The sequence below is a fragment of the Anomaloglossus baeobatrachus genome, chromosome 3 (assembly GCF_048569485.1).
Source record: "Anomaloglossus baeobatrachus isolate aAnoBae1 chromosome 3, aAnoBae1.hap1, whole genome shotgun sequence".
NCBI classification, from domain to species: domain Eukaryota; kingdom Metazoa; phylum Chordata; class Amphibia; order Anura; family Aromobatidae; genus Anomaloglossus; species Anomaloglossus baeobatrachus.
Window position 1 is genome coordinate 292,041,267 of NC_134355.1, and position 24,972 is coordinate 292,066,238.

The 24,972-nt window shown below is 40.8% G+C and overlaps 1 protein-coding gene across 1 annotated transcript in view; it reads right to left on the reverse strand.

Annotated features, from left to right (window-relative positions):
- RSPO3 (R-spondin 3) overlaps positions 1-16,963 on the reverse strand; it is a 186,039-nt gene extending 169,076 nt beyond the window's left edge. Inside the window, exon 1 of the mRNA XM_075338280.1 lies at positions 16,183-16,963. Coding sequence (XP_075194395.1) covers positions 16,183-16,279 — 97 coding nt within the window. The 5' untranslated portion in view covers positions 16,280-16,963. The remainder of the gene's footprint in view (positions 1-16,182) is intronic.
- Positions 16,964-24,972: the final 8,009 nt, after the last annotated feature.

Here is a 24,972-nt window from a genome sequence, read left to right on the forward strand (position 1 = left end):
GACACCCCGGGAACGATGAACTGCAGCTCACCAGCGGCTGCTGGCAATGCTGAAGGAAGAAGGTGGGAGGGATGATTACGTCCCCCTCATCTCCGCCCCTCTGGTTCTATTGGACAGCCGTTGTGTGACGTCGCTGTGACGCCGAACGTCCCACCCCCTTCAGGAAGTGGATGTTGGCCCCAAAGCGACGTCGCTCAGCACGTAAGTACGTGTAACGGGGGTTAAACGACTTTGTGCGACACGGGCAGCGATTTGCCCGTGACGCACAAACGACGGGGGCGGGTACGATCGCACGATAGATCGCATCGTGTGACGCCCGCATAAGGATGATCCAAAATAGTGAACTTTATTTTTCCATCCATCAATTAAAGTCACATACTTTCATATTGCATTATTCTTTTCATTGTATGACACTTGGAGTGTTTAATTTTCAAAAATATCTAGAACTGCAACTACATACAGACCTGTTCTATGCCCAAAGCAATGTTTCTGTTTTAGAGTATCTTAGTAGTGTACTTACACTGGCTTTAAATTTGTCGATCTTTGGATTTTGAATTTAGAATGTACTTTTCATGGGGTAGGAGATCGATGTTTCCTTTGTATTATTACTTCAATACATTTTTAAATTTGCCCCTCCCAAAAATCAAAAATCCTAAATGACAACATATCAACCTAAAGGTATTGGACTTGTGAAATCTATACTCTGGTGGTTTCAACATCCTCTTGGTAAGTTCCTGTTGTGTATATATACAAATATATATATATATATATATATATATATATATATATATATATATATATATATATGCAGTACAGACCAAAAGTTTGGTTTGGACACACCTTCTCATTCAAAGAGTTTTCTTTGTTTTCATGACTCTGATAATTGTAGATTCACATTGATGGCATCAAAACTATGAATTAACACATGTGGAATGAAATACTTAACAAAAAGTGTGAAACAACTGAAACTATGTCTTATATTCTAGGTTCTTCAAAATAGCCACCTTTTGCTTTGATTACTGCTTTGCACACTCTTGGCATTCTCTTGATGAGCTTCAAGAGGTAGTCACCGGAAATGGTTTTGACTTCACAGGTGTGCCCTGTCAGATTTAATAAGTGGAATTTCTTGCCTTATAAATGGGGTTGGGACCATCAGTTGTGTTGTGCAGAAGTCTAGTGGATACACTTTGAAAGTGTCCCCAAGTGCAGTGGCAAAAACCATCAAATGCAAAAAGAAACTGGCTCACATGAGGAACGCCCCAGGAAAGGAAGACCAAGAGTCACCTCTGCTGTGGAGGATAAGTTTATCTCAGTCACCAGTCTCAGAAATCGCAGGTTAACAGCAGCTCAGATTAGAGACCAGGTCAATGCCACATAGAGTTCTAGCAGCAGACACATCTCTAGAACAACTGTTAAGAGGAGACTTTCTGCAGCAGGCCTTCATGGTGAAAAGCTGCTAGGAAACCACTGCTAAGAACAGGCAACAAGCAGAAGAGACTTGTTTGGACTAAAGAACACAAGGAGTGGACATTAGACCAATGGAAGTAAGTAGTCTCCTAAGTAAGGCGTTTGTCTCCAAAAATTAGGCAATATAGAGTCTATGCAGTCTTTGACGTCACTAGTTCCAGTTGCGGGTGTACAGGTTGGCTTACTGAAAAACATGATGTCATTGAAACTATTTGCAGTAATGGTTCACATGAGAGAAGTACACCATTGGCCAGAGCGCTCCCTCATGCTTTACAATGAGTGCCAGACTTGTCTCACCAAGACTTTTGGATTACTGCACACTTGGACACGGAATTCTACATGAGCGAGAGCAAGATCTGTCACCACTGCAAAACGGGGACATTTCAATTTTTATATGTGAACGCAAGCAGCTGCTTTTTTCAGGGTCACATTACCACCTTTCTAAATGAGTAGCTGCTGGCTCTTTGTATACATTTGTATAGCTATTCTAGTGTCTATCCATCTGACACTTTGATACAATGTAAGGCCTCCTTCACACGTCCGTTTCTCCGGTATGTGTTTGGTCCGTTTCCTCACGTACCGGAGACACGGGCACACGTAGACCCATTAAAATCAATGGGTCTGCGCTCACATGCGTGTTCTGCCATGGACCGTGTGTCCATGTGGAGCATACATGTGCCCGTGTGCTCCACACGTAGACATGTCCATTTTTCTCAGTCCAGCATCACGGATGTCACACGGAACGCAAACAGACCACATGGATGTGTTCCGTGTGACACACACTGGAGAAAACACACGTGTCTGAGAAAAAAATAACAAAACTTTACTCACCTTCTCCAGCCCTCCTGTCTCTGCCATTGCTGTCACTTGCTTCCGACCGCCGCTCATTATGCTCATTGCATGTTCACTTCACTGCGGGCCGGAAGCAGCAGCAGCAGCGGGGAGTCAGCAGGACCGGAGACCGAAGACCAGCATCACGGACAGCAATGCCAGGGACAGGTGAGCAGAAAGTTCCCGTTCTCTGTGTTTTATCACGGATAACACACGGAGGACACACGTGTGCCATAAACATGGCTCATGGAGGGCAATACGCACCTTTGACACGTCCGTGAAAAACGTGCGTGATTTTCACGAACGTGTGAAAGAGGCCTAAAGTAGTACTTGTATAACAGTGTAAATTTGGTGTGCCCTCTAAATCAGTCAGGGCTTTAAAAAAGGGGGAAAGACATTGCATATAACGCACAACCCATGATGCAATATGGAAACAACCTTTATTAGCAGTGCACTGATGCAATTTAAAAACAATTAAAACATGATGTAGACTAGATCTTGTACCCACAAGTTTATAATAATCATAATAATATGCAGATTATAACAATAAAACCCCACCACAAGAGGAGAATAAATTGCAGCCTAATGAGACACTTGCAGAGGCAAGTAGTCCAGGAACATCACATGCAATGAATACATAAACAATAATGAATACCTGGAGGACAATAACCAAGTGCCAAGCAGGTTAATGGCTCTATATAAGACTGAAAAGGGCCGTAGCACCCCAGAGCACACAGTGTGGATCACTATATGGTCCCAAGGGCATCATAGCCCTACTAAACGAGAACACACCATCCACTAGGTCCCTAGCAATCCAGAATTGTAGCCAATTCCCAAGTAAGGGAGGAGGGCTCACCTGATACAAGCAAGGGAAATCGGTAGTGAAAGAGCCTATGCAAGCCCCAAGGGGGGCAGCAAAAATTGTGGAGGGACGGAAGATGATACACTGCAAGGTCCAATGGCAAGCGTATCCACAATGTGGCAGGGGAACACACCAGGGGTACAAGGATCGCGCCACGCGTATCGCCGCCGCTGCGGCTTCAGCAAGGGGAGAAGGATGCACCACAATAGCCAAATAATCAGAACAAAGGGGTGCTGATAATGCCACAATAGCCAAATAATCAGAACAAAGGGGTGCTGATAATGCCACAATAGCCAAATAATCAGAACAAAGGGGTGCTGATAATGCCAATAGCCAAATAATCAGAACAAAGAGGTGCTGATAATGCAATCAATCAGTCAGCACACAGCCATTAATGTCTGAGCCGCTGTCAACAAAAGTGAATACATCCCTAAGTAAAAATGGGCAAATTGGGTCCAATTAGCCATTATCCCTCCCCGGTCATTAGTGTTACAAAGTTTCAGGTGTGAATGGGTGGGCAGGTGGGTTAAATTTGGTATTATCGCTCACACACTCTATTATACTGGTCAATGGAATTTGAACATGGCCCCTCATGGCAAAGGATTTTCTGACCATCTGAAAAAAAGAATTGTTGCTCTACATAAATATGGCATAGGCTATAAGCAGATTGCTACCACCCTGAAACTAAGCTGCAACATGGTGGCTAAGACTATACAGCAGTTTAACAAGAGAGGTTCCACTCAAAACTGGTATTGCCATGGTCAATCAAAGGAGTTGAGTGCACGTGGTCTTCATCATATCAGAGGTTGTCTTTTCAAAATAGATGTAGGAGTGCTGCCAGCAGTGCTGCAGATGTTAAAGGTGTGTGGGGGGGTCAGCCTGTCAGTGTCTTAACCATATGCTTCACACTGCATCAAATTGTTTTGCATGCCTGTCATTCCAGAAGGAAGTCTCTTCTAAAGATGATACACAAGAAAGCCCAGAAACAATTTTTCTTCAAATAGTGTAAAGCGTGTGTGGCGCCATCCAGATGAGGAGTACAAAGAAAAGTGTGTTTTTCCTGCAGTCAAGCATGGTGGTGGGAGTGTCTTGGTTTGTGGCTGGATGAGTGTTGTCAGTTATGGGTAGAGGCTACAGTTCATTGAAGGAACTATGAATGCCAACATGTACTGTGACACAATGATCCCCTCCCTTAAGAAAATGGGCCACAAGGCAGTATTTCAACATAATGACTCCAAACACACCTCCAAGACAACCACTGGCTTGCTAAAGTAACTGAGGGTAAAGGTGCTGGACTGGCCAAGCATGTCTCTAGACCTAAACCCTATTGAGCATCTGTGGTGCATTCTGAAATAGAAGGTGGATGAATGCAAGGTCTTTAACATTCACCAGCTCTGTGATATCCTCATGGAGGAGTGGAAGAGGATACCTGTGAAGCTCTAGAGAACTCCATGCCAAAGAGAGTAAAAGCAGAGCTTGAAAATAATGGTGGCCACACAAAATATTGAGACTTTGAACACAATTTGGCCATTTTCCCTTAGGGGTGTACTTCCTTTTGGTGACAGCAGTTTAAACATTATTGGGTGTGTGTTGAGTTATTTAGAGGACACACCAAATGTACAGTTATACAAGCTGTACACTGACTACTTTATATTGTATCAAAGTGTCATGTCTTCTGTATTGTCCCATAAAAAGATATGATACAATATTTACAAAAATGTGAGGGGTGTACTCAATTTTGTGGTATACTGTAGCCATTAGTTCTCTGCTGAAATGTATACTTTACACCATTTTGTATAGTAGCATCAGGCTAAGGAGTGAAGAACCTTAGTTTTCATGTTGATGTAGTGCATTTTCCCAGTTACACTTGCTTTTTCTGAAGGCAGAAATTCATACACTAAATGTATGTTTATGTTCAAAGCATAAAATCTACCCTTCACCTTACCGAAAAGTTTAGTATATCACTTTCTAATCCCTCTATTCAATAATCCTAAATAATATTGGCTCTTTTTACTTCATCCTGCGTCCTAACCTCAGTGCACAAGATGTGGACACATTGTCTATTTCTTCTATGAAATATCTGACAAGAAATCATCAGCATGCATGCATCCCCTTCACTCACATACTTCATCTTTCCGCTTTGGAACCATTCACAGAAGTAGTCACCAGGTCCCTTGCTTCCTTTCACCCTACTACCTGCACCAACAAAAATACTCCTTCACCGACTCCTTCAGTCCCTCTCCCTCTTTACCACCCACCAAACTAAAATATTTATTTTCTCATTTTCTTTCTGTAGCTTTACCCCCTGTTTTTTGCAATTAGCCCCATTGCAAACAAAAAACAACTAAAAAATGTTGACCAAAATTGGTCTTCTAACGACAAACCTGTCTCTAGTCTCACCTGCTGGAACGCTTGGTCCATTCTTGTCTAATCCGCTATCTTTCAGGTAATTTTATTCCTGACCCTTTCACAATCTAGTTTCTTCATATTCTACAGAAATTGCCCTTACTAAAGTCTCTACTATCAGCTAAATACAATAGGCATTACTCCCAGCTGATTCCCTGCTGCATATGAAGCTGTGGACCACCAGCTCCTCCCAACTATGCTCCGCTCTGTCTAACGGATACTGCTCTGTTGGATCTCCTCCTACTTCTGACGGCTACTTCAGTGTATCTTTTGCCGACCCTTCTTTCTTTGTTTTTAACCTTATCATTGGGGTTCTTCAGGGTTCAGTCTAAAGGGTACTTTACACGCTGCGATATTGGTACCGATATCGCTAGCGAGCGTACCCACTCCCATCGGCTGTGCGACACGGGCAAATCGCTACCCGTGTCGCACAACATCGCTAACACCTGTCACACGGACTTACCTTCCCTGCGACGTCACTCTGGCCGGCGATCTGCCTCCTCTCTAAGGGGACGGTTCGTGCGGCGACACAGCAACGTCACACGGCAGCCGTCCAATAGTAGAGGAGGGGTGGAGATGAGCAGCCGGAACATGCCGCCAACCTCCTTCCTTCCTCATTGCCGGTGGACGCAGGTAAGGAGATGTTCGTCATTCCTGCGGTGTCACACATAGCGATGTGTGCTGCCGCAGGAACAACGAACAACATCATACCTGCAGCAGCAACGATATTAAGCAAATGAACGACGTGTCAATGAGCAACGATTTTTCACGTTTTTGCGCTCGTTGATCGTCGCTCATTGGTGTCACACGCTGCGATGTCGTTAACGGCGCCGGATGTGCGTCACTAACGACGTGACCCCAACGATATATCGTTAGCGATGTCGCAGCTTGTATAGCACCCTTTAGTTTCACTCATCTTTTTGGAAATTGAACCTTTCCAAAACCTCTTGTATTTCCACCTTTACAAACTTACCAAAACTTGATGTTTCAATTTCTGTGGGTGGCTCCACCATGAGGCCCAAGCACCTGTCATAGGGTTACATGTAACTTAGAGCTTTCTTTCCCTATATCAGAAGACTCACTTGCTCATGTTACCTGCTTGTCAAACACAGCTCCATAATCCGACCTCTTCTCACCTTTAAAACTGGAAAAATTCTTACTATCGTTCTTATTTATTTTCATCTGGACAACTGCAACTAATTGGTCTCTCTGTTACTAAACTCTTCATTCACCTAACTATCGTTAATGGATCTGCCAAGCTCATTTTCTGTCTAGCCACTATACCAGTACCTCCACCTTATGCTACTCATTGCACTAGTTGCCCAACAGCTACAGAATAGAGCTTAAATTCATCACTCGACCACAAAGCTTTCCGCTGCCTATATCTCCTCCCTCATCTGTCTGAGCATTTCCGGTTGCCTGCTGTTTCCTACTGCACTGAGAACAGCTGATCGGCAGGGGTGCAGACTGTCGCACCCCGACCGATCAGGCATTGATGACCTATCCTAAGGATAGGCCATAAATGTTAAAGTAGTGAACAACCTCTTTACCTTGAGTGAAAAGCTACACATGTAGCAGATTTAGTTCTTGCCGATATAGAAGCAGCTAAGACAGTTCAAGATGCGGAGCTAAGCCAATGGCTGCAGCACTGTCTTTGTGACATTATTGCTGCAGTCAAAAACATACTGGGTCAGCAGAGGATGCAGTTTATTTCACAATCAATTGAGCCTATGGAGAAGTGTTTTCTGAATCGGGATTACCACTTTAGGCCTAAAACACACTTCCGCAAAAAAAACGTACGTGTCTTATGATCCGTTTTTCGGGTCCGTGTTCCGTTTTTTAGCGGCGTTTCTCCGGTACGTATGGCATCCGTGTGATGGCGTATGCGAGCCGTGTGTGCATGTTGAATGTCCGTATTGACATAAAATACGTACGTGTCCTGTCCTTTTCTAAAGGCCCGCATTCTTACCCAATTAACGATTTTAATCATTCATCATGAGATCCTGGTGTTGTTTGCTTTCAATTGACCTGATAGATTGGTAACAAGTGTTGCAGATTTTGTGATGAAAAACGGACACGGACGATACGTGCTGAACATGGACATACTCCGTGTGCGGTCCGTGCAGGCACGGAGCCATAGACTAAAGCGGGTCCGTGCCTGCGTGTTGCCGGCCAAAAACGGATATGTCGTCCGGGTAGAAAAGTGCACACACGTACTTACCACACGGACACACGTTCCGTGTGATTTTACGTGTGTGTGCCATCTACCATTGAATAACATGGGTCTCCGTATCTACGTGTCTCCGGTACGTGCAAATACGTGCTGCACACGTACAAAAAAAACGGATGTGTGTTGCGGGTCTTAAGGGGTGTGATTGTTTCCTCTGCAATCCCTAGAACTAACCTTCTATTTGGTTAAAATATATTAATAGTATAACTCATTGTTTAAATATAATCTGGTATTTATTGTAAGTGAATACAATGCTTCTGATTTTAACCCCTCCACCCCCACCCCGATTTTCTGTTTTTCGTTATCCCCCCCCCTTCTTCAAAGAGCCATCACTTTTTTATTTTTTCATCAATATAGCCATATGAGAGCTTATTTTTTGAGGGACGAGTTGAATCATACCATTCACTTCTGGCCCATATTGTACTGGAAAATGGGGAAAAAATTCCAAGTGCTGTGAAATTGCAAAAAAAAGCGCAATTCCACAATTCTTTTTCTTTTTTATTTACCATGGTCGCTATATGAAAAAACTGACCTGACAATAGGATTTCCCAGGTCAGTATGAGTACGCAAATACCAAATATGTATAGTTTCTTTTATTTAAATGGTCAAACAAAATGTATATGATGTTATGATCGCCTTTTATTGCATTTTATTGCAAAGTTGCAATCACCCTCCAAAATTAATTCTGGCTTTTTTTATTTGTTTTCTCATTACACCATTTACCGATCAAATTAATTTATTTTATATTTTGATAAATCGGGCATTTCTAAACGTTGATACCAAATATGTGTATTTTCTGTTTTGTTTTATTCCTAATGGGGCAAAAGGAGTGATTCTGCTCTGTATAGGAGAAATCCTGATCTCCTATGAATGCAGGCTCACAGGAGGATCGTAGCGACTGAAATGGTGGTCATCGGCTGATCCTCATCTGTCATGACAACTCATCGTGGCCCCGCGATCATGTGATGGGTACGCCAATGGGCTGGATCATTGACGCTCTACTTGTCAGCATTTGTTAAAGGCATTAATATTGGATCCACCCGCGGCTATTAAAAGCACTTGGGGGATGATTAAATTAGGTAAAGATGCGGGCTCAGTATGTGAAAGACAGGGACACGGCAGATGAGGTAATAATACTCAATCCATCGTGAAGAGGCTAAGGTCAGCATACACATTAGATGTCGGCTGGTCTTCCATACACAGGAGCACTTGTTCCCTATTAGAGACATGTCTGGCCATAGCTTATCTCCAGGAGCAATATTATTGCCTTTTGGAAATCAGACAGGTCAGATTGATATTTCCCCCAACGATAAATTGTCTCTGCTTCCAGACAGGTTAATCCGTCAACTGAAGCCATTGATATCGGCGCGTTCGGCCGACATTCGTCTGTCTGTGGGGGGTGTAAAGAACTTTCAGTACTTGTCTGGGAGTCCTGTATAAAATATCTAAATGACCTATCTAAAAGGACTGAGAGATTGGGTTTGTAATCCAGAGTCCTTTGGGGAGCAGATTTTCCTTTTTGCATTTGGATAAGAAAAATATGTCGCTGTCCAGTTGTGCGCGTTTTGTGGGCGTCTTTTTATCTCTACTGGCTAACACGGTACAAAGATATATTTTACTTATATCTAAAAGGACAATGCAGGTAATTGCTATGAGATAATCATGGAGGCTACAACTACAATACAGACTCTTATCTTTTCTTTGTTGTTTTGCTTATGTAAGCTAACAATGAGTGATGATAAATTCAAGGTTTACACTAATTTATGCAAACAAGGGTCAAATGGTCATCCTATCCTGTCTGATCCACAATTATCAGTGTTCATACCATAAAATCAGCTGGAAATGGTGACCAGGACACTGGTATTAACATTTGGTCTCCAGCTCATTAACCCTTTCATTTATTATAAGTTTAGAAATAGTCATCCACATCATGTGAGACATTGGATGAACACCATGGTTAGATTATATTAGAAAATATTGGTGTTTCTGCTGCCACAGCTGTAAGTAAGTCTAAATAAGCAGTAGTTGTTTAACACTAGAAGTCCCAGAGAGGGGTCATTTAACATTTCTACCTTTGGAACCCATAAAGCTCGAAATTTCTGGGACTTCTAGTGTTAAAGGAAATATTCTTAATAGGGATGATCGAATACCTCAAATATTCGGCTTCGCGAATATTTTCCAAATAGGTCGCCGCTATTCGACTATTCGTGAATATTCGATGCGCAATGTAAGTCTATGAGAAACCCGAATAACAACTATTCAGAACTATTCGGGCTTCCCATAGACTTACATTGCACATCGAATATTCGCATAGCGGCGACCTATTCGGAAAATATTCGCGAAGCCGAATATTTGAGGTATTCGATCATCTCTAATTCTTAACATTATATGTGCGAAATTAAACTTAACTGCGTACCCATGCCAATAAATCTTAACTGCGTACCCATGCCAATGCTGTATTTTACAGGGTGTAAAAAAGCTGAACATATACCCTGAAATGTCAGATGGGTTTAAAAAGTAACAGTCATTTATTAATTTTCCATCAATACAGTCAATAAAGACATTGCCAATTACTGAGAGAGGAAATGATGGTTAGTGCTCATAAAGTTCTATGGAGAATTTTACCTGCCATTGCCGGAGAACGTGCAGCAGAATATCTGTATCTGCCTCTAGCTCCTTCCTCCAAAAAAATTTAAAAGCACCAACAGTAATCTGCCATCACAGTATTGAGAAATCTGTCTTCACTGAATACAGGGTTTACAGATTTTAGCTATGAATATAAAGATTAGTCTAAGAGGAGGAAAAAAAGCAGATTTCTCTAAAAAGATACATTACAGAGTTGCCTATTTTCATGTTTACTATTAATGTATGAAATAAAAAACAAATTGATTGATACTCTTTAACAGTAATGAATACTTCGAGGACAGTTTATAAAACCCCATGAAATTATTAGTAGCGTCAGGAAAGGCTGCACTAGTGTTAAAACGATTCTGATCTCATTCATCTGCCACTAGAGGGCAGTAAAAGACACATAATTGAATGTATTGCATAATTTTTCCATTCTATTTGGTCACGCAGTTTAAGGACAGTAGCAGAAAAACGTTTCAACAAGTTCTGTTCCCTTTTTTAACATGCATACCCTCCATATGTGCTGTAAAACAGACCGAGTATGTCGGAAATGCAAAAAAGGTAGAGCTTTACTAAATAATAGCATGAATAAAATATAAAGATGTAAAAGATATTGTTTAAATATGCAAAGATGAAGCAGTTCTAGAAGACCTCATAAGTTGTCGTGCACTTCATAATGAGTGGCAGTTCTCCATAGACTTAGATGGATGCAAATATATAGATAGATATGTGATAGATGGGCAGAGGAATAAATAGATGGTTAGATACATAGAGAGATGGAAACATAGATAGATACATAGAGAGATAGATGGTGAGATAGAGGGATAGATAGATAGATAGATAGATAGATAGATGGATAGACATACATAGATAGAGGGATAGATTGATAGATAGATTGATAGATAGAGCAATAGATAGAGGGATAGAGGGATAGATAGATGGATAGATAGATGGATAGATAGATAGATAGATAGATAGATAGATGGATAGATAAATAGATATGTGATAGATAGATGGATAGATACATAGATAGAGGGATAGATAGATGGATAGATAGATGGATAGATAGATAGATAGATAGAGGATAGATAGATAGATAGAAGGATAGGTAGATAGATAGATGGATAGATTGATAGATGGATAGATAGATTGATAGATAGAGCGATAGATAGATATGTGATAGATAGACAGATAAATTGATAGAGAGATGCACAGAGGGATAGATAATTGGATGGATACATAGAGAGATGGATAGATAGAAATGTGATAGATTGGTAGATAGATATGTGATAGATAGATAGATAGATAGATATGTGATAGATACTGTATATAGATAGATAGAATGTAAAAAATAGCTGTCAGCACTCCAGAAAAATTAAGAAAAGATGGACTTTAATAGCCTATGTGACATGGTGATGTTTCCATTGTTTCCAAACCTGATAAAGGCTTGATAAAGGTTGGAAACAACAGAAACATCACCATGCCACATAAGCTATTAAAATCCATGTTTTCTTGATTTTTCTGGAGTGCTGCCTGCGGCTCATTTACCTTTGCATATATGGTATTTGGGGGCCTTGCATCCATCTCTCATTTTTCAATGTGCTGATCCATTTTTTTAACCAGATTTTTTTAACATAGATAGATGAATAGATATGCAATAGATGGATTAATGGATAGATAGATTTATGATTTATGGATATCTATCCATGTATCTACCTATCTATCTATCTATCTATCTATCTATCACATATCTATCTATCCATCCATTATCTATCTATCTATTCCTCTATCTATCCGTCTATCTATCTATCTATCTATCTATCTATCACATATCTATCTATCTATCCATCTATCTATCCCTCTATCTATCCATTATCTATCTATCCCTCTATCTATCTATCTATCTATCCATTATCTATCCCTCTATCTATCCATTATCTATCTATCTATCCCTCTATCTATCTGTCTATCTATCACATATCTATCTATCGCATATCTATCTATCTATCCCTCTATCTATCCATTATCTATCTATCTATCTAACTATCCATCTATCTATCTATCACATATCTATCTATCGCAAATCTATCTATCCATCTATCTATCTATCACATATCTATCGCAAATCTATCCCTCTATCTATCTATCCCTCTATCTATCTATCTATCTATCTATCTATCTATCTATCTCATATCTGTCCATCTCTCTAGTTATGTGATAGTAGAAAGATAGATATGATAGATATGATACCATCCAGGGTGGTCATAGGTTGGAGATGCCTTTGGAGTCTTCCCCATGATATGGCATACTCTTCTATGCATACACCAGGTGGGTGGCATTCAGATTTTGCATTGACATCCCAATATGCATTATCATGGCTATGTTCTAGCATTATATGCAGCCGCTTTTCCGCAAGGCTTACTGACAGGCAGACTACGGCTATCAGCTTTCACTAAGCAAGGTGAATTGAGAAATGATTTGTAAAAGTGGTAAAACGTTGCAATTTGTACTAGTGCTACATTGTCCTATCGCTATACTATTGAAGCTCACGCTAGAAATTCCAGCGTTTTGAAAAAATATGATGCTGAATATAAATATAAAATGTTTTCATTTCTTAGGTATTCTCATGACTCATAATATATAACTAATTGATACAGATTTCAAATATTTGTTAAATGATTCAGTATATCTATATAAATATGACGATGGTGAAATAAACAACCCCAAGTTAGTTGTGTCTATGCGACTATTGGGGAATGTGCACACATTTAGTATTTGGTGCAGGGATTTCTACATCACTTCTGCATCTCTTGGCAGAAAAAAAGAAGCGGTAGAAACGCATGTTTTGTATGAGGTTTTGGTGCAGATTTTTCCCACTTATAACAATAAGTGAAATCTTCAGCAAATTGATATCCAGCAGAGTTAAAACTATAAGGAGAAAATACTCAATGTGTGCATACCACTTCTGGATTCTCAATCACTTTGTTGGCATAAGGATTCCCTTCAGGTTTTGTGACAAATTTGCTCTCGAAAATGCAAAGGGTGCACACAGCCTTATGTGTATTTTTTTGCAGTAGATGTTGCATATGTATAATACATATACATTGGACCCATCTCTTCAAACAAGCCTACAACCTACAATAACCCTCAGTCCAGTACACCACTGCGCAACCAGCTCTGTCCTCACCTACTGTATTGTATCCTCACCCATTCCCTGTAGACTCATAAACAGGGAGAGGAATACGTGTGTAAGCCGCGCTGAAACCACAGGATCCAGAAGATTTTAAATAAATCCTTTTATTTTCATAAGTCTACGCGTTTCAGAGATATAACCATCTCCTTCTTCAGGACAAGGGAAATCATTCCCTTGTCCTGAAGAAGGAGATGGTTATATCTCTGAAATGCGTAGACTTATGAAAATAAAGGGATTTATTTAAAATCTTCTGGATCCTGTGGTTTCGGCGCGGCTTACACCCGTATTCCTCTCCCTGTTTATGATACTATTTACTTTTGGAGCCGCTCCTGACCACCACCGTTACTTGTGCAGAAAGGAGTTGTGACTGGCACAACCCCACCAGGTGAATGCGTTTTCAGCACTAGACAAAACCCCTATACCGGGTAAGATCGTATTTTGCACTTTTTATTCCACAGTTACATCACATTCCCTGTAGACTGTGAGCCCTCATGGGCAGGGTCCTCTCTCCTCCTATACCAGTCTATTTTGTATTGTTAATGATTGTTGTACTTGTTTTTATGTATACCATCACTTGTAAAGTGCCATCGAATAAATGGTGCTATAATAATAAATAATAATATTTGGACCGCAACTACCCCATCTTGGTGTGGAGACTATGTTAGTGACTTATCTGCGGGATAAAGGCAATTCTATATCATCTGTAACACATTGCAGCTACAAACGCTTCATAAGGAAAAGTCTGGAGATCTGATAACATTGCTGGTGCCTGCTGGAGGGCAGACACTTTCCAGCCTTCATGTACCATCTGTAAGCACTTTCACAGTAACGCACTCCGCTCTCTTGCTGAGGTAGTTTGGAAAGAGGAGAGCACATGGACCTTCCATTGCAGCCATATAGGCACAGGAGAGCCACTATTATATGCTGTCATTTCAGGGGAGATCACATATGTCTGAAATATCCCTCTTGGGATTTCCTAAGTACATACAAGTCCTTTTATTGCTATCACCATCAGATTACCGGTATGTATGTCCCTATTGATACAGGAATGCCAACTCTGGTCAGTTCATCTGCATTTTATTACCCAGCCAAGCTTATCTACCAGGTACTTGTAGATTATAAATTTATGAGCCGGGTTAGTCTTTGGCAGACCTATAAACAATAGAAAATGTAACACAGCTGGATGTGCCATTATACATTCCGGAGCTGCATTTTTTATAGGGATTACCTGCGCCCCAATTCAGATGACACATGGTGATATCAAAATGCCAAAACTCAACGCTGGCATACCTGACAAACTTGGTTTATGTAGAATTAAGGTCACTATTAAACTAAACTACCAAACAGGGAAAGCAGATGTAAATCTCATTTACAGAAGGGAAAAAAAAAGTTGTGGGATAAATGTTAACAATATGTATGGGATCCTAGTTCCAGGCTGGGATCTTCTGTAATAGGATTTTCTAGACAGAGTAATTACGAATGATGTGCTGAGCAAATAAACGTAACTCGTAGAGTCCGGTTTATTGTATGTATCCTGCTCGGGGCTGTGTATACAGACAAACTCATTACAAGACACTGATAGTGTTGGATCTGCATTAGGTATTAGCATATTCAGTCGTAGCCTGGGGAAAAATCCGTATCTATCTAACCCATGGAAGTTAGAGTTAATGGAGTTTGCAGTTTTAACGTTAAAAGCGTACAAGCCAATAACTTATGTGTGCAGAGTTTATGGAAGGGAGAACAGAGCTGCCTCATTTCTCTGATGCTGCCCGCCACCGGTGTGGTCTGGGCTTAATCTCAGTTTAAATTGCATAGATCCATCGGTCACAAGGTGAAACTGTATATGTTTCCCATATTAACCAGCTCAGTCAAAACAAAACAAAGAAAAGCTCCATCTGTATCTGATAAGATGGGTACAAAACTTGACATGGAATGGATTTCTTTCATGGTCCGGTACTTGGCTGGGCTATAGAATTCCTAAACAGATAGTCTCAAAGCTTGCAAATATCATTTTTCTGGTTAGCCAATAAAGGTATCACTCCTAGAATACTTTTGTCATTTTTGGGCATAAAAGTATTTACATAAATGGTCAAATTTTAAACTGGGTAAAGTCAAGATATAAAATGTAGCCTCTCAAATATTAGCATAAAACATTAGAAATGTAGGGAACTTTTCTCTTATCCTCTTATAGCACTTGTTTAAATACATAAATGACCAGGATCAAGAAATTTCAGGTCGTGGCCTTAAATTTATATGTACGTTGTCCTATAAAGCAGCACTGAACCCAAAAATGTACATTTAGAAGAATAAGGCTGTTGTGCAGTATAACGAAACTTCATAACATAAAGCTTCTTAAGCATGCATCAACTAAAAAGTGGTAGGAGATAGAATAAGCTTTCAGGGACAATAGAGTGATGGGTTAGTTGTCTCTGAAGGCACACATGCAGGTACTTTTAAATAGGGCAGGTGCATCCCTTCCCTAGGATTTAGTGGAACTAATAATCGAGGAAGGACCTAGTGCTCAAGAACAGGTGAATATCTGCACGCACCAGCAGGGACACTTACTTCTTCGATGTCGCCTCCCTCTAGGGATGTGTTGACTTTCAATGTATTCCAAGAAGTTCACAATGATCAAACACAAAGAAAGCAGTCGCAATTGCATAGTAACCTTGTAATGATTTCCCCCCCTAGCTTTTTCAGTGTGGAGTGGAGTGTCCTTCAGGTCTCTTCTTCTTCTTCTTCTTCTTCCCGGTGATTCAAAAACAATCCACAAGGACTTCCAGAAGATAAGTGGACAGGACAATTAGTGAAACAGGATGATAAGAGGACTATTTGTGCATTGTAAGATAGGCAGAGTACCTTACAAGGGTTGTGGCCAAGTCAGCAGATAGAGTCCATGGGTGGGATGCAGGTAGCATGATGCCTACAACCAAAATCTATGCTGGTAGCAGAAGTCCAATAATGCAGTCTTCTTGAATAGATAACACCAGCACACAGGTGGGATCATCTGTCACTTTCCAAAAAACACTCACCTCCTATGTGAAGTGTTTCCTACATCCATCTAATATCCAGGGTCACTGATTGTCAAATATAAAGAATACCTCACCAGTAGCCCTACCAGGTAAAGTCATGCAGGAGATCCTTTGCTGATGAAATGTATCACATCCAAGCTTCTCTTATGCTCCAGTGATCCAACCAGAAGTAATGAAACATCAGAAGTCAGTCTAACTATATATGTATATATACTGAGCGCTTGCAACACATAGACCCTGTAGAATTACTGAGGCCTGAGTGCCTGGTATAGGTTACTGTAAATTAACTGCCTCCCCCTAAGCTGACTGCCTACTCTCACTGGGCTGCACTCTATAAGACTGGCTGATTCTGTCAGATTCCCCTTACTACACCAATGTCAGTGACTTAACCTCCCCCTATCCCTCTCCACAGACCCCCTCCTCTCTTTAAAAGAAAGCCGAAGATTAAGTGTGCAAGTCAATTACAATAGGACGTGGGCAGTGCTTGGGGAAAGAGAAGTGTAAAGGGAAGCCAGTCCTAGTCTGTGTTCTGGGACGAATTATCCCATAGAGCGAGAGGGGTGAAATTAATAACTGCAGCATCGAAGTTACATAGGCATACAGCACCTACAGTACAGAGAATAACACCAGATCACTGTACGCATGTTGTTTAAGAGCTGAATGACTGAGAGTGGCGTAAGTGCAGGGTGAGAACGCAGCGGGTTAGCTTGCAGTCCTATGTAAAGTCACATACTGAGCTCTGCTATATCTGCACGTGAATACAAATACAGACACACACTGGATGCTTTCACTGGATAGGAAAGGAAATACAACACATCTGGCTTGTTACTTCATCATTCTAGGTGTAGATCACCACTGGACCCTGTGTGCGCTGTGCCTGTATCAGTCACTGTCCTCAGCTGTCTTGTGCTCTCTGAACACATTTCCCATATTATGTGGCTATGATGATACTTTTCTTAACCGGTTCTATTTCTGGGTGATTGCAAAAACAATCTGTATGTATATTTCAAGAGCCTAATGTGGTGAAACGTCCATTACCAAAGAAAATAAAGTGTCACAAATGAGGTTGAACTAAAGCTGGACGTGTTTTATTGTGTTATTGATATAGATATCAAGATAGACAAGTAATAGTTAAAGTAAAAAGTACTATAAAGATTGATAACTATCAAATAGTTATACAGTTAATAAGAAATAATAAAACATTAATAAAATAACTTGTATCTCACTACAACTAACAATATAAATAACAAATGCATATCAGGAATCAATAGTAGTAACATTATTATATACTACAATGAATAAAAGTAAGAATAGTCCTAGTAGATTATTGTGTAACTCTTAAGTATAGTGGTAGTGAAAAATATTGTTAACTAGTAAAATAAAACTTGAGCTGACCATAGCCATAAAATAAAAGTTGACTGATATAAAACTATGTGTGAATGATCATTGGAATGGCGGCGGACAATGATAGTATCTGCTTAAAAATGATCTGTGTTTTTGGGTATTTGGTGGGGCTGGATAAAGTTGGCATTTATGTTATGATCGGATATTCATCTGGTACATTGTTAACATTTTTTTCGTAAACTATGCTCTTGATCTTCCAGTTTAGTATCTATGACTGATCCGATTCGATATTGGTCTTCCAGCTTTGGTTTTAACATGTTGAACTCAATATCGGGTATCCAAGCCAACCAGTGGAAAATTTTAATGAAATATTTATGGGACCAAGGGAGATAGATCAAAGATTTGCTTATTGTAAATTGCCACATAAGATCCTGCCACACAGCAAATATGCATAGATTTCTCAATTTTCTCCTTTTCAATTAACTTTTTGGTAATGTGTTCATTGGCCTTTCTTTGTCTATTGGAAATGTAGGAAGATAATCTCGGGGCAGACACTTGGAAATGTAAATTATAGTTATTTTGTGCTCTGTATCTCAAGATTCCAGTCGCAGTAATGACTCTCCATTTAAGAAAACAACTGTCATGTCCAACCATAATGGAGTAGGTAGAATTGTTCTCTCACAAAATAAACATAGGGACATAGATGGGGAGGTAAGAAATTACAGGGATTAACCTCACCTTCCATATGCTAATCCATACAGTCTTCTTCCACAAAGACACTGCCTTAGGTGATAAAGTCATCCTGTGAAATACTAAGAAGTTTATATATTGCTATTCAGACAAGGTATGTGGGATAGTTGGTGGGAACTTTTCTCCTCTCAAATACTAACATTTGGCTATAAGAATTATTAAAGTGTTAAAAAAAAGTAATTTTCAACCCTAAATTTAATAAAATATTACTTAAATCTAATAAAATATTGCTTAAATTTAATACAAAATGAGCATCAAACCACAAGAAAAAAATATGATGCAATAAATAAGTTATTTCCTTGTGATTTAGAAGAATTAAAAAAATCTGTCAAATACTGCCTTCAGGTAATCTAATATTTTGTAAAAAAAAATACAAGAATTGCCGACACTTCCTAATCTCATAGTCTGAACTGGTGCAAACTGAACATATTATACATTATCAAAAATAGCAGTTGCACTCAAGTAGAGGGAAGGAGAAAAAACAAAAAGATCTATATGGTGAACATTGGAATGTGAATATGCATTACTGCAAAGAAAACAGGAAAAAAATTTCAGTGAAAAAATGAGTTATTTTGCAAATAAAATTGGCCAAATTTACTTGACCCACGCCAAGGTATAACTCTCAATTGGGTCCTAATCTAAATGTCTGCCTCTTTTCATGTCATTCCTGACCCCTTTATAAGGGATAGAGAAGAACCTGCAAAATAAAAATTAAAGCACCTGAGATCATTGGGAGGGGTGCGCAAACAAAGGACATGACTCCATAATGCAAAATACAAGAATTATCGGCACTTCCTAATCTCATAGTCTGAACTGGTGCAAACTAAATATAGTATACATTATCAAAAATAGCAGTTCCAATCAAGTAGAGGGAAGGACAAAAAACGAAGAGATGTAAATGGCGAACTTTAGAATGTGAATATGCATTACTGCAAATAAAACATGAAAACATTTTGGGGGAAAAAATTAGTTATTTGGAAATAAAATTGGCCACATTTACTTAAGACCAGTTACCACACCAAGGTATAACTCTAAACTAGGTCTAAATTTCTGTCTCTTTTTGTGTCATTCCTTTTTGATAAGCTAATATTTTGTGTCAGTCTATCTAAAATTTAATGAGTAAAATAGTTCTTTAGTCGCCATGGATCTAAAATAAAAAGTAAACCCAGAGCTACTAAGCAACCAACATCAAATATAAAAGGAGTCTTTTTATCCAAATGTGTATAACTGTTTGTCACTGTATGGACTATTTCGGTAGTCAATGCAATGCTTAACAATGATTTGGCCTGTGTGCCAGTGCAAATGGTGCACCACCTATAGTTATGCCACTGGCAACATAGCAGGTATACAGGTGGATGGGACAAATTTTAGGGCCAGTGCTAAAAAATATTGAGAGAAACCCTTTTATGCGTTTTTCTTGGCAAGTATTACAATTTTATACAAATTTTTAATTGGATCATTGTGTTTGCGTTTCCATAAGCATAATGATATTTACCCATACTCCAGAAGGAGAATATTGCCCTAATAAAATACCTTAAATATATTATGATACCGTTATATAAATCCTATATAGCTTGGATAGTAGACCTCTTAGGCTGGGGCCACACGGGGACTACTGCGATCCCCTTGCATGACACTCGGCTCGCGCTGGCAGTACAGCAGAGCTGAATGTCATGCGTGTGTCCTTGCAACTGAGGTCCGTTCGTGCGAGCAAACCTCAGCTGCGGGGGGAGGACCGGCACTCAGGAGAGGAGGGAGAGATTTCTCTCCCTCTCTCCTGCATAGCCGGCTATTGCCATTCTCTCACTGCACTAGCGGTACACCGGTGCACCGCGAGTGCAGTGCGATTTTTCACTCGCCCCATTCACTTGAATGGGTGCGAGAGAAAGAGTCTCAGCTTACAATTGCAGCATGCTGCGATTGTTTTCTCAGTCCGATTAGGGCTGAGAAAATAATCGCTCATGTGTGCTGACTAGAGATGAGCGAACCGGTCCCGGTTCGGCTCGAGGTCGGCTCGCCGAACGGGGGTCCCGTTCGAGTTCGGTTCGTCGAACGCTCGACGAACCGAACTCGAACGTATAGGCTAGAATGGGAGGCAATCACAAACACATAAAAATGCATGATAAATGTACACAAACAGTTAATAAACATTGCCATAACACTTACCGGTCCTCGCGATCCCTTCTGCACTCTGTCTCCTGCCGCTATTACATCCGATGATCGCTAAATCCTCCCGGTGACCTGCACTGCCAGCAGCGATGCAGGACCTATCGTGACGTCAAAATAGCGTGTGACCAGTCGCGTGGCTATTATCTCATTGGCTACAGACTGGTCACATGACTATGACACGTCATGTAGGACCTGCGAGTGCATCTCTCCGGTACACGGTGCACATATGTGTATCGCCGTGTACCGGCGACATGCTCTAGCACACGGTCGACTCCCCGTTCCGTTAGGGACCGGCTGACACAGCCGGTCATTAACGGAGATCACCGTTGCCATAGCAACGCAGTTAGCGGTGATGTCACCGCTAACCGCGGCTCCGAGAGCACCGTTGCTATGGTAACCGTTGCTATGGTAACGCGTCTGTCAGCGTTACCGCTGTTACCGCTGACAGCCAGCACTGATCACTCACGGAGTGAAGGCTGCACGCTGCTTCCCGATTGTAGTGAGGATTGTAGTGAGGATGGAGGTTCCCCAGCCCCAAGTGATGAGCTGGTGAATCTCATCCTCACTACAATCGTCACTACTACTACACTAGAAAGAAAGAAGACAGAAGAGCAGGATCGTGGAGGGCTGACAGGGGGTAATAAAGATGGAGTCTCTAATGTGTCTGTGTATTTATTTCTATTAAAGTATTTTTTCTCTGTGTGGTGTTTTTTTAACCCTTTATTGGAGATTCTTAATGGCCGGGTCAAACGTGCCTGACATTAAGAATCTCTGGCTTAATACTGGCTAGTAAAACAAAGCCAGTATTAACTCATGATTACCCAACAAGCCACCCGGCTCCAGGGCTGTTGGAAGAGTTGGATACAGCGCCAGATGATGGCGCTTCTATGAGAGCGCCATTTTCTGGGACGGCTGCGGACTGAAATCCGCAGTAGAGGCGCCCAGAAACCTCGGGCTAACCTGTGCTGCGGATTCCAATCCCCAGCTGCCTAGTTGTACCCGGCTGGACACAAAAATGGGGCGAAGCCCACGTCATTTGTTTTTTAATTATTTCATGAAATAAGTGAAATAATTTAAAAAAACGGGCTTCCCTATATTTTTGGTTCCCAGCCGGGTACAAATAGGCAACTGGGGGTTGGAGGCAGCCCGTGGCTGCCTGCTGTACCTGGCTAGCATACAAAAATATGGCGAAGCTCACGTCCTTTTTTTTGTAGTTTTTTGGCAAAAAAAATAAAAAATGCTACCCTGGATTTTCCATTGCCAGTGAAGGTAACACCAAGCAGTGGGGGTTAGCAGCCAGTAGCTGCTTGGATTACCCTTAGCTAGCAATACAAAAAATGCAGCGGGAGCCCATATATATTTTTTTTAATTATTTATTTAAATAACTAAAAATAAAATGGGCTTCCCTGTATTTTGATTGCTGGACATCACAGTGCTGTAAAAATAAATCTTTAAAAAAATGACGTAGCGCTCCGCGGTATTTTTGATTCTCAGCGCAGATAAAGCAGACAGCTTTGGGTTGCCACCCCCATCTGCCTGCCGTTACCTTGGTTGGCAATCAAAATACAGGGAAGCCCATTAATTTTTTCTATTTAAAAAATAGTTAAAAAAAAAATGACGTTGGGTCCCCCCATTTTTGATAGCCAGCTAGGGTAAAGCAGACGGCTGTAGCCTGAAAACCACAGCTGGCAGCTTTACCGTGGTTGGGGATCCAATGTGGAGGTCCCCTCAGGCTCTTTTTTATAATTATTTTATAAATATTAATAATTACACAATAAAAGTAGGGTCCCCCCCAAATTGGATCACCAGCCAAGGTAAAGCGGACAGCTGTGGTCTGGTATTCTCAGGGTGGAAAGGTCCATAGTTATTGGGCCTTCACAGCCTAAAAATAGCAGGCCGCAGGCACCCCAGACGTGGCGCATCCACTAGATGCGCCAATCCTGGCGCTTCACCCCAGCTCATCCCGTGCCCTGGTGCAGTGGCAAACGGGGTAATAAATCGGGTTGATACTAGCTGTAAAGTCACCTGAGATCAAGCCCAGCAGTTTGTGATGTCATGGCGTCTATTAGATACCCAACATCATAAACTGTCAGTACTAACAAAAACAAAAAATCGACAAAAGAAATTTATTTGAAAAAACAGTCCCCAAAACATTTCCTCTTTCACCAATTTATTGTAAGAAAAAAAATAAAGGGGTCCCACGACGACTCTGGACCGTCTAGAATATGGGGGGGAGACACTCAGGGAACGTATCCCCCATTTTCTAGGAGTGCGGACCCTTCATGTGAGGAGTGTGGGTGCAATGAATCTGCACTCACTCTCCCCGGGTCCACAGCAGCAGAGTCCATGTCGTAATGGTTGCTACCAAAGCTGCAATGCCCTGCTCATGAGGTAAGGGCATGCCTAATCAGGAGAACTACTGTAGAGGAAGCTCTGCTCACTGGTATATAGGTGCTCAGAGGTAATAATAGATAAAATTAGTGAGTAACCTCGGCACTCTAAATCTCCCAGACTAAGTCAGTAAGTCACAACGGATAATGCAAAATCACTCTTTATTGGTCCATATTAAGAAAAAATTTTTTTTCATAAGCATATATGTTTTTGTCCAAAACAAGTTACAAATGACGTTTCGGCCTGAGCCTTCGTCAGATTGGACTTATCTGCATGTAATCCTGAAAAATGACAATAATCAGTATCACATAAGAGTGAGAGAACAATAGCATAAACTCGAACAATGTAGAGGTACAATTGGGATGCAGCAAAAAAATTGCAACACAGCAAGAAATGAAACACATGATACAAATGTCATAATACAGTACAAGGACAATATAGTAATGACAAATATGGGGTCAGAGTAGACTTAGACAGCTCTGGTACGAAAGAGATGTCAATCATAAAGTAACATGTGCAGTAGGTGTAGAGCTACAGTATGCATGGCAGAGCTAATGGGTAGACCGACCATAGAAAAAGAACAGAGAAAAAGTGGAGAAAAAGTGGAGAAAAAGTGGAGAAAAAGTGGAGAATAAGTGGAGAAAAAGTGGAGAAAAAGTGGAGAAAAAAATGGAGAAAAAGTGGAGAATAAGTGGAGAATAAGTGGAGAAAAAGTGGAGAAAAAGTGGAGAAAAAGTGGAGAAAAAGTGGAGAAAAAGTGGAGAAAAAGTGGAGAAAAAAGTGGAGAAAAAAGTGGAGAAAAAGTGGAGAAAAAGTGGAGAAAAAGTGGAGAATAAGTGGAGAATAAGTGGAGAATAAGTGGAGAAAAAAGTGGAGAAAAAATGGAGAAAAAGTGGAGAAAAAGTGGAGAAAAAGTGGAGAAAAAGAGGAGAAAAAGTGGAGAAAAAAATGGAGAAAAAGTGGAGAAAAAGTGGAGAAAAAGTGGAGAAAAAATGGAGAAAAAGTGGAGCACCCTTTGGTACCTTTCATGTGGCACTAAGGGGTGCTTAGCTTTGTATTTAGCCAAAAAAATGAAAAACAAAATGACGTAGGGTTCCCCCTAGTTTTGTAGCCAGCTAGGGTAAAGCAGACGGCTGCAGCCTGCAGACCACAGCTGGCAACCTCACCTTGGCTGGTAATCCAAAACTGATGGCACCCCACGCTGTTATTTTAAATTAAATAAATAATTAAAAAAAAAAACACGTAGGGGTCCCCCAAAATTGGATCACCAGCCAAGGTAAAGCAGACAGCTGGGGCCTGATATTCTAAGACTAGGGAGGTCCATGGTTATTGGACTCTCTCCAGCCTAAAAATAGCAGGCCGCAGCCGCCCCAGAAGTGGCGCATCCATTAGATGCGCCAATCCTGGTGCTTCGCCCCAGCACATCCCGCACCCTGGTGCGGTGGCAAACGGGGTAATATATGGGGTTAATACCAGATGTGTAATGTCACCTGGCATCAAGCCCTGGGGTTGGTGAGGTCAGGCGTCTATCAGATACCCGACATCACCAACCCAGTCAGTAATAAAAAAAAATAGACGACAACCACATTTTTATTTGAAAAAACACTCCCCAAAACATTCCCTCTTTAACCAATTTATTAGAATGAAAAACAAATCCAGATCTGCTGTA